The sequence below is a fragment of the Erythrolamprus reginae genome, chromosome 1 (genome assembly GCF_031021105.1).
Source record: "Erythrolamprus reginae isolate rEryReg1 chromosome 1, rEryReg1.hap1, whole genome shotgun sequence".
NCBI classification, from domain to species: domain Eukaryota; kingdom Metazoa; phylum Chordata; class Lepidosauria; order Squamata; family Dipsadidae; genus Erythrolamprus; species Erythrolamprus reginae.
In genome coordinates this window covers 149,072,057-149,082,973 of record NC_091950.1, presented here as the reverse complement: position 1 = coordinate 149,082,973, position 10,917 = coordinate 149,072,057, and the positions used below count along the sequence as shown (strand labels likewise).

Here is a 10,917-nt window from a genome sequence, read left to right as displayed (position 1 = left end):
AGGCACTCTATTAAACATTAGATAAGTAATGATAAAAAGTAGACAATAGGATAGGGACGGTAGGCACAATGGTGCGCTTATGCACGCCCCTTACAGACCAAGGAGGAGAGATCAATTGTAGATAAGTGTCCCTCTTATTTATTTATTTTGAGTAGTGTACAATATGTGAAGTATCTTCTCCTGCTTTCACATCGCTAATTGTTAAACAAACAAAAACAAACAAACGCAGTACCGCCCGCCCACCCGCCCGGCCCTACATAGACTCAGCGGCGTCCTTTTCCATCTAACTACAACTTCCGGCATGCCTTGGGAGGTGAGGGAACTGTGGGAATCGTAGTTTCCAATTGCTAAAACCTTTAGTAAGGCTGCATCCGGGAGAAGTACGCTATGGCTCTTTGGAAAGCGCTGTTTTAAAAAATCGGGTCTGCAGTTCTGCCTTTGCTGATAAAATGCGGTGAGAGCAAAGCCAAGGAACGTTTTGTTGTTGCGATCTGTCTTTGGATCTTCCTTCCCGTTAACCCGACCTGGCCGGTAGGATTTCTTCCCTTTCTTTTCCTTTTTTAAAATCCCCTTTTATGTGCACTGAGAGCATATTCACCAAAGACAAATTCCTTGTGTGTCCAATCACACTTGGCCAATAAAGAATTCTATTCTATTTTCCTGGTTCCCTCCCACTTGGGTCTTGCCTTTTCCTTCTCTTGGGAACGTTTGAGAAGCACTGTAGAGATGAATTTGGTGTGAGTTAACTCAGGCTGAGTCCAGCCCAGCCTGAAATAATCTCAACATCTGTTGCTCTCAGAATATCTCCAAATTTCCCCTCAAAGCTTTGCTGCCTGTAAATGCAAATTTTTATATCCCCCTTCCACCCCCACCGCTTTCTCATCATTCTCATCTTTTGCTCCCTCACCACAATCTAGGCACTTTGAGTACTGTGTGTAGGTAGTCCTCGATTTACAAGAGCTCATTTATAATATAATAATCAGAAGTGCAGAAATTGCTGCTAACCTGCCTTTCGGTGAAAGGACCCCTATACTGCACAAATCAAAAAGAGGGCAGTGAAAATATTTACTGACCCCTTGCATCCTGGACACAAACTGTTTCAATTCCTACCCTCAAAACGTCCATTATAGAGCACTGCACACCAAGACAACTAGACACAAGAACAGTTTCCCCCCCAAATGCCATCACTCTACTAAACAAATAATTCCCTCAACACTATCGGACTATTTACTAAGTCTGCACTTCTATTCTACTAGTTTTTTCTCATCATTCCTATCACCCATCTCCTCCCACTTATGATTGTAACTTGTTGCTTGTATCCTTAAGATTTTTATTAATATTGATAGATTAATGATTGCTTATTTGACCCGTATGACAATCATTAAGTGTGGTACCTCATGATTCTTGACAAATGTAACTTTTTTTTAATGTACACTGAGAGCATATGCACCAAAGACAAATTCCTTGTCTGTCTAATCATACTTGGCCAATAAAGAATTCTATGCTATGCTATGCTATGCTATGCTATTAGATTAGATTAGATTAGATTAGATTTATTTGATTTGTATGCCGCCCCTCTCCGGAGACACGGAGCGGCTCACAACACAAAACATGGTACAAATCCAACAATAAAAAGCAATTTAAAACCCTGAGTATAAAAACAATCATACATCTCAGACAAACCTTGCGTAAAACGGGTAACGGCCTGGGGGAGTCATTTTCCCCATGCCTGATGGTAGAGGTGGGTTTTGAGGAGTTTGCGAAAGGCAAGGAGGGTGGGGGCAATCCTAATCTCCAGGGGGAGTTGATTCCAGAGGGTCGGGGCCGCCACAGAGAAGGTTCTTCCCCTGGGTCCTGCCAGATGACATTGTTTCGGCAACGAGACCTGGAGAAGGCCAACTCTGTGGGACCTAACCTGTCGCTGGGATTCATGCGGCAGAAAGCGGTCTCAGAGATATTCTGGTCCAATGCCATGAAGGGCTTTATAGGTCATAACCAACACTTTGAATTGTGACCGGAAACTGATCAGCAACCAATGCAGACTGCGGAGTGTTGGTGTGACATGGGCATATTTGGGGAAGCCCATGATAGCTCTCACAGCTGCATTCTGCATGATATGAAGTTTCCGAACACTTTTCAAAGGTAGCCCCATGTAGAGAGGGTTACAGTAGTCGAACCTCGAGGTGATGAGGGCATGAGTGACCGTGAGCAGTGACTCCTGGTCCGGATAGGGCCGCAACTGGTGCACCAGGTGAACCTGGGAAAACGCCCCCCTCGTCACATCTGAAAGATGTTTCTCTAATGTCAGCTGTGGATCGAGGAGGACGCCCAAGTTGCGGACCCTCTCTGAAGGGGTCAATAATTCCCCCCCCCAGGGTTATGGACGGACAGATGGAATTGTCCTTGGGAGGCAAAACCCACAGCCGCTCTGTCTTATCAGGTTGCATATGCTATGCTATGCTAATCTATTCTATTCCCATTCAAAATTACTGACTGAAATAAGTAACTTATGGACCATGGGACTATGTGGGAAACTTACGGCGCTTTCAATATCCCCCATAGTCACAGTCAGTGTTCCCTCTAATTTTTTTTTGGGGTGGGCGGAAAAGTATAGTGTCTGAGCGGCAGTCCCTTCGGGACTGGGCGGCACAGAAATAATAAATAAATAAATAAATAAATAAATAAATAAATAAATAAATAAATAAATAAATAAATAAATAAATAAATACTGTGTGTCTATAACAGTGAGCTCATAATAGGGCAACTCTATCAATATCAAAATGCCACTTAAATAGTTGAGCTAGTTTCAAACTAGATTTTGATTTTCTTTCTCTCTTCCTTACTCCCATTCTTTTTCTTTCTCTTTTCCTTCCTCTCTTTTTTCTATCTGTTTCTCTCTCTTCCTCTCTCTCTCCTTCCCTCTCACTCTTTCCCTCTCGGCTTCTGGGCAGGTTTGGAAAACTCTGAGTTGATGATGATTTTTAAGTGAGCGATTGCTCACTGCTCAGCTTAGAGGGAACTATGGTCACAGTATCAAATTTTGGAAGCTGAACAACTGACTCTTATTAATGATGGTTGCAGTCGCCCAGGTCTTACGATCCCTTTTTGTGATCTTCCTTTGAGCAATGGCAATGGGGAAGCCAAATTCATTGAACAAGCAGGTTTCTGTGGAGATTCTCCATCATCCAAGCACCTTTGGGTTAACAACCAGGTTGTTAACTTAACAACTGTGGCGATTCACTTAAAAACTTCCACAAAAAGGACAATAATAATAATAATAATAATAATAATAATAATAATAATAATAATTTATTAGATTTGTATGCCGCCCCTCTCCGAAGACTCGGGGCGGCTCACAACAGACGATAAAACAATATATATAGGCACAAAATGTACTTAACAAATTTTTCACGTAGTAACAAAAAAAATTGCGCTCATTTGTGGTTGCAAGTTAAGAACTACCTATACGCTTTGTGATTTTGAATTGGTCTATAAAATTACTGACTTCAGAAGGATTTTAGAGCCTTTGAAAACAAAACAGTTATTTATTTGTTTGTTTGCTTGGATTTTTATGCCACTCTTCTCTGTACACTCAGGGCAGCTTACAATATGTAGTGATATAAATCAAATATTTCTTTCTTTGGGTTACTTCTCCTGCTTTTAGTCATTCAGATCAGGGGTGGGTTGTTCCTGGTTCAGCCTGGTTCAGTGAACTGGTAGCAGTGGCAGTGGGAGGCTCCGCCTACCTGCCTAGGATGCTTCTGCACATGTGCAGAAGTGTTGCGCATGAGCAAACAGGTAGTGCCGGGTTTTAGAACCCACTACTGATTCAAATCTAACCTAGCTTAGATTTTTTCTTGCTTTCGTTTTGTTTTCCAGTTGCTGCCCTTTAATTATAGATTTACCCCTGGATGTATTTTTAATCAAACTAATCTGATTGCAGATGAAAGAATTTAATTTGAGCCAATGAAGGGTTTTATAATAAAAAATGTATTGTTTACAGGATGGAGACTTCAGACGACCCACAGATTAAACTCCTTCTGCAGCCTTGGGCTTCGGTTTGTTTTTCTGAGTCTACCAGACTGATGGCTAAGGTTTGGTTTTGTGATTCCAGCTATATCTTGCTCCTCTCTGACCTCAGTAATATGTGGTATGAAAGTGCAGATACAGAAGTCATACAACGGAGGTCAAAGGTAAGTAAAAAATTAAAATTATGAAATGATCGTTCAGGGTATTTTATTCCTCTCTTTATAACCGTTCATTTAGTGGCTATTCAAAATGACAAAGGCACTGAAAAAACTGACTTATGACCAGTCCTCACACTTACGTCTCAGCATCCCCAAAGTCACATGATCAAAATTAGAGCTTTCGGTAACTGGCACATATTTATGATGGCTGCAACATTCCATGGTCACCATTTGAGACTTTCCTGGACAGCTTCCAAAAAGCAATGTCAATAAGGAAAGTTGGATTCACTTAATGATCTCATGATTCACTTAACAACTGCAGAAATTGGGTGTGACTCAATCACCTTGCTGAGCAAGGTCAATTCTGGTCCCAATTCTGGTAATAAGTCGTGGGCTACCTCTTTTCCAGTTTGATACTTCCCAGATGTACAGTGGTACCTCTACTTATGAACTTAATTCATTCCAGGACCAGGTTCTTAAGTAGAAAAGTTTGTAAGAAGAAGCAATTTTTCCCTAGGAATCAATGTAAAAGCAAATAATGTGTGCGATTGGGGAAACCACAGGGAGGGTGGAGGCCCTGTTTCCTCCCAGGAGATTCCTAGAGAGCAACATGTCCAGCCGCCGCCGTCGGTGCCTCTGTCCTGGAGTTCTGGCTCGCAGCCAACTACCCTGCCGCCTCCAGAGGGGTAGGAAAGGGCATTTTTGCCCTCTCTAAGCGCCATGAAAACCTCTGGAGCCTGGGGAGGGTGAAAAATGGGCCTACAGAGCCAATTGGAAGTCAGGAAATGGGGGACCTTTCCTTTTTCCTTTTATTCTTTTTAATTTTCTTTCTTTCCTGGGCTTTTAAAGAGGCGTAAATTTGGATATTTTCTATTGTTAAGGGCAGTTATGATAAAATGAGGTGGGTTTTTTTTCTTCAAATGAAAGTAGGAGTATTTTCTAAGAACGCTAGAAAGGGACTGAAAGACGATGGCATAGTTAGGAAAAATAGCAAATAGCCAAGAGAAATTTAGACAGCTATAGCACTTTACATATAAATGAAAGCAAAGAACATTATCTAAAATCTGGATGATAGCATTTGGAAAGGAGGTAGCACAAGTTTAATGATATACAGTGTTCCCTCGATTTTCGTGGGGGATGCGTTCTGAGATTGCCCGCGAAAGTCGAATTTCCGTGAAGTAGAGATGCGGAAGTAAATACACCATTTTTGGCTGTGAACAGTATCACAAGCCTTCCCTTAACACTTTAAACCCCTAAATTACCATTTCCCATTCCCTTAACCACCATTTACTCACCATTATTATTGGTAGTCACCATTGAATAAGACACTTAGTGATCCTGATATTTATAAACATAATTATTTATTAACAATAATTATTTTTTTGTTATTTATTTGCAAAAATTATTAGTTTGGTGATGACATATGATGTCATCAGGCAGGAAAAACTGGTATAGAAAAAAACTCGCGAAGTATTTTTTAATTAATATTTTTTGAAAAATAGTACAGTATATTCAAAAAATAGTATATTTTTTGAAAAATAGTATAGACTATTCGCCAAGTTCGAACCTGCGAAAATGGAGTGAACACTGTATATACCAGAAATAATTGGATAAACAATTGGAAAAATTTGATTAATTTGACTAAGAATTTGGCATTTGATAATGTATTGTATTATATTTTAATTTGAGGTATGTAAATTGGAATCTCTGTAAGGGGTGAAAAACAATAAAAAATTCATACACCCCCCAAAAAAAAGGAAATGGGGGACCGTGGGCACAGGGAGGTGTATTGAATATGGGTGTGGGCACACACGTATGTGCAATAATGCGCACACGCACTATTTTGGCACCTGAGGAAAAAAGGTTTGCCATCACTGTTTGATGATGATGATGATGATGCCTTCTGCCGCGCGAATCCCAGCGACCAGTTAGGTCCCACAGAGTGGGCCTTCTCCAAGTCCCGTCAACTAAACAATGTTGTTTGGCGGGACCCAGGGGAAGAGCCTTCTCTGTGGCGGCCCCGGCCCTCTGGAACCAGTTTCCCCCAGAGATTACAGTTGCCCCCACCCTCCTTGCCTTTCTTAAGCTCCTTAAAACCCACCTCTGCCGCCAGGCATGGGGGAACTGAGATACTCTTTCCCCCTAGGCCGTTACAATTTATGCATGGTATGTTTGTGTGTATGATTGGTTTTATAATAAGGGTTTTTAGTTGTTTTAGTATTGGATTGTCACATGCTGTTTTTATCATTGTTGTTAGCCGCCCCGAGTCTACGGAGAGGGGCGGCATACAAATCCAATAAATAATAATAATAATAATAATAATAATAATAATAATAATAATAGTCCGCGGAGAGGGGTGGCATACAAATCCAATAAATAATAATAATAATAATAATAATAATAATAATAATAATAATCCGCGGAGAGGGGCGGCATACAAATCTAAATAATAAAATAAATAAATAAATAAATAATAATGATGTTGATTTCATTTTATGTAGGAGCTGAATAAACGGCTAACTGCTCCTGTAGCCTCCATTCTGAACTGCCTGCGCAACCTGCTATCTCCTCTTATGGAAGAGAAAGAGAACAGCTCCGTCTCCTCCTCTTGTCAGTTGAGCTCCAGTGCCCTGACACTCCGTGTGAAGAGTGAACTTCTAGGGTTGCCCTTCTACTGGGAGTTTCACTGTGCGGCAGCACCTCTTGCAATGGTGAGTTGAAGAAGGATGTTTTCAGATAGGAGGAAGAGTTGAAAAGGTCTGTTCAAGGGGCAGGATGATGTTTGGCTATCAGAAGACCCCTAAAATCTCCTTGGATTTGGAATTGCTACATAGGCACAAATTAGAGGCAGTATTGACAGCCATATGTTGAAGTGTCACTTTTCTATTTTTAGCTTTTGGTTCAACCCTGCCTGTTGGAAGATGCTCTAGTTCTGCTAGTAGTAAATGGCTTGTTTACCTGGGGTTTACTAAATAGCCTACAACTGGCTTTCATACAACGTGTAAAGTCAAGGTAAAGCAAATCTTACTAACTAACTGAGCCATGGTGAAATTAGGAGCAAGGCTACACTGATTGTCAGAAGATCATCAATTGTCAGAATAGTGTTTTTTAGTGCAATACAGAACTTAGTGTACAAACATAGAGATATGGTGATTTTATACATACGTGTGTATGTTTGTATATTTATTTATTTATTTATTATTTATTTATTATTTATTATTTATTTTATTTATTTTATTTATTTTATTTATTTTATTTATTTTATTTATTTTATTTATTTTATTTATTTTATTTATTTTATTTATTTTATTTATTTTATTTATTTTATTTATTTTATTTATTTTATTTATTTTATTTATTTTATTTATTTTATTTTATTTTATTTATTTATTTATTTATTCATTCATTCATTCATTCATTTATTAGATTTGTATGCCGCCCCTCTCCGTAGACTCGAGGCGGCTTACAACAATAACAGGAACAATGTAAAAAACAAATCTAATAATTTAAAAAACACTAAAAACCCCATTATTAAAAGCAAACACACACACAAACATTCCATGTATAAACTGTATAGGCCCGGGGGAGATGTGTCAATTCCCCCATGCCTGACGGCAGAGATGGGTCTTAAGAACTTTACGAAAGGCAAGGAGGGTGGGGGCAGTTCTAATCTCCGGGGGGAGCTGGTTCCAGAGGGTCGGGGCCACCACAGAGAAGGCTCTTCTCCTGGGTCACGCTAAACAACATTGTTTAGTCGACGGGACCCGGAGAAGGCCAACTCTGTGGGACCTAACCGGTCGCTGGGATTCGTGCAGCAGAAGGTGGTCCCAGAGGTATTCTGGTCCGATGCCATGAAGGGCTTTATAGGTCATAACCAACACTTTGAATTGTGCCCGGAAATTGATCGGCAACCAATGCAGACTGCGGAGTGTTGGTGTGACATGGGCATATCTTGGAAAGCCCATGATTGCTCTCGCAGCTGCATTCTGCACGATCTGATGTTTCCGAACACTTTTCAAAGGTAGCCCCATGTCAAGAGCATTACAGTAGTCGAACCTCGAGGTGATGAGGGCATGAGTGACTGTGAGCAGTGAGTCCCGGTCCAGATAGGGCCGCAACTGGTGCACCAGGCGAACCTGGGCAAACGCCCCCCTCGCCACAGCTGAAAGATGTTTCTCTAATGTGAGCTGTGGATCGAGGAGGACGCCCAAGTTGCGGACCCTCTGTGAGGGGGTCAATAATTCCCCCCCCAGGGTTATGGACAGAAAATGGAATTGTCCCTGGGAGGCAGGACCCACAGCCACTCCGTCTTATCCGGGTTGAGTTTGAGTCTGTTGACACCCATCCAGACCCCAACAGCCTCCAGGCACCGGCACATCACTTCCACTGCTTCGTTGACTGGACATGGGGTGGAGATGTACAACTGGGTATCATCCGCATACTGATGATACCTCACCCCATGCCCTTGGATGATCTCACCCAGCGGTTTCATGTAGATATTAAATAGCAGGGGGGAGAGGACCGACCCCTGAGGCACCCCACAAGGGAGAAACCTAGAGGTCGACCTCTGACCCCCCACTAACACCGACTGCGACCGACCAGAGAGGTAGAAGGAGAACCACTGGAGAACAGTGCCTCCCACTCCCAACCCCTCCAGCCGGCGCAGAAGGATACCATGGTCGATGGTATCGAAAGCCGCTGAGAGGTCAAGAAGCACCAGGACAGAGGGCAAGCCCCTGTCCCGGGCCCGCCAGAGATCATCCATCAGCGCGACCAAAGCAGTTTCCATGCTGTAGCCGGGCCTGAATCCTGTCTGTTGAGGGCCTAGATAATCGGCTTCTTCCAAGGACCGCTGGAGCTGGAGCGCCACCACCTTCTCAACAACCTTCCCCATAAAGGGAAGGTTGGAGACTGGTCGGTAGTTGTTGAGAATGGCTGGGTCCAGGGAAGGCTTCTTGAGGAGGGGGCGCACAAGTGCCTCCTTGTAGGGATCCGGAAAGGACCCCCTCCCCAAAGAAGCATTGACAATCTCCTGGACCCAGCTCCGTGTCACCTCCCTGCTGGCCGAAACCAGCTAGGAGGGACACGGATCCAGTAAACAGGTGGCGGAACTCACAGCTCCAATGGCCTTGTCCACTTCATCAGGTGTCACCAGATCAAACTCTTCCCAGACAGGTGGACAAGTACGTGCCCCAGTCACCTCGACTGACTCGTTGTCAGTCAACTCTGTATTCCAATTGGAGTCGAGGTCTGCTCGGATCCGAGCGATTTTATCAGCGAAAAACGTGTTAAATTCCTCGGCACTACTCTGCCAGGGCTCTCCAACTCCCCCCTGGTTAAGAAGGGAGCGGGTCACCCGAAACAGAGCGGCCGGGCGGGATTCCGCTGATGTATATGTATAAAATCAGCATATTCCTATGTTTTTACGCTATGTGTATATATATATATATATTTGTTTTCGTAGATTTTCATGGGTACAGGTATAATGGTCTTGGTATATTCGGGTTTCTTCTCGTGTAGGATTTGGAAATTTCTGGCGACGTTTTGACGAGGTCCCACTCATCATCTTCAGGCTGGTGTTTCTGTTCTTGTTCTAGGGCGAACACAGCGAGACCTGAGCTGCCTTCCTTCTATAAATACTGGTGGCTGGGTGTGGTTTGATGGCTCAGCAATTGCCTGCTGTGTAGAAACTTCCTGGTGAGTCAGTGGGGTAACACCTGGGGTCGTTGATGTAGCTGAGGTATGCTGATTAGTTAATGGTTGTAGACCATTAACTAATCAGCATGCTCAGTTACATCAACCATACTCAGGATATCATGCCTAATCTACAACCATTAACTAATCAGCATACCTCAGCTACATCAAAGACCCCAGGTGTTACCCCACTGACTCACCAGGAAGTTTCTACACAGCAGGCAATTGCTGAGCCATCAAACCACACCCAGCCACCAGTATTTATAGAAGGAAGGCAGCTCAGGTCTCACTGTGTTCACCCTAGAACAAGGACAGAAACACCAGCCTGAAGATGACGAGTGGGACCTTGTTGAAACGTCGCCAGAAATTTCCAAATCCTACACGGGAAGAAACCCGAATGTATGTGTGTATATATGTATGTATACATATATATACATAGCGTAATATATATATATATATATATATATATATATATATATATATATATATATATATATGTTTTCGTAAATTTTCACGGGTATATGTATGTAGATTGTTCTGAGTTCGGGTTTTGCCCTGTGTAATGTTTTGCATGTCTATGCGACGTTTCGGTGAAATCACATTCACCATCATCAGGCTGGAGTTCCAATCTTTGTGTTTTTGCAAATGAATATTAGCAACTGACATTTCTTCTTAGCATGTAGTGTGGGGGTGGAGATTTGCTTTGAATGTAGCAAATAGATTGGGTGACTATGCTTCCGTGATCTGATTGGTTGGTGTAATCATGGTTATAGAAGGAATGGCATGAAGATTATGAAGTGTTTTGTTTAAGTCTGATTTCCAAATATAAAATTCTAAAATCATAATAATTAAAGGATTGACATATTGATTATAATGAGGTGTTTATTTTGTTTAAGGCTGGTTTCCAAATCTCTGGCAGGCGCGAGGTATCATCCCTTTTATTTAAACAAAAAGATCTTTTTTCAATTTCAATAGCTTCTAGAGAGATTCTTTTATATAAATTCTCTGTTTTGTGGAGTAATTTAGTTTTTTCAAA

General features: G+C 42.0%; 1 protein-coding gene across 2 annotated transcripts in view; it reads left to right on the top strand.

The window, feature by feature from the left end:
- Positions 1-324: 324 nt before the first annotated feature.
- The window catches only part of NHEJ1 (non-homologous end joining factor 1), a 131,287-nt gene continuing 120,694 nt past the window's right edge, over positions 325-10,917 (top strand). Inside the window, exons 1-3 of one of the 2 annotated variants that reach the window (XM_070729563.1) lie at positions 325-531; positions 4,004-4,193; positions 6,689-6,898. In XM_070729563.1, the coding sequence (XP_070585664.1) occupies positions 4,005-4,193; positions 6,689-6,898 (399 nt within the window). In that variant the 5' untranslated portion in view covers positions 325-531; position 4,004. The remainder of the gene's footprint in view (positions 532-4,003; positions 4,194-6,688; positions 6,899-10,917) is intronic. The other variant, XM_070729573.1, reaches the window with a different exon arrangement.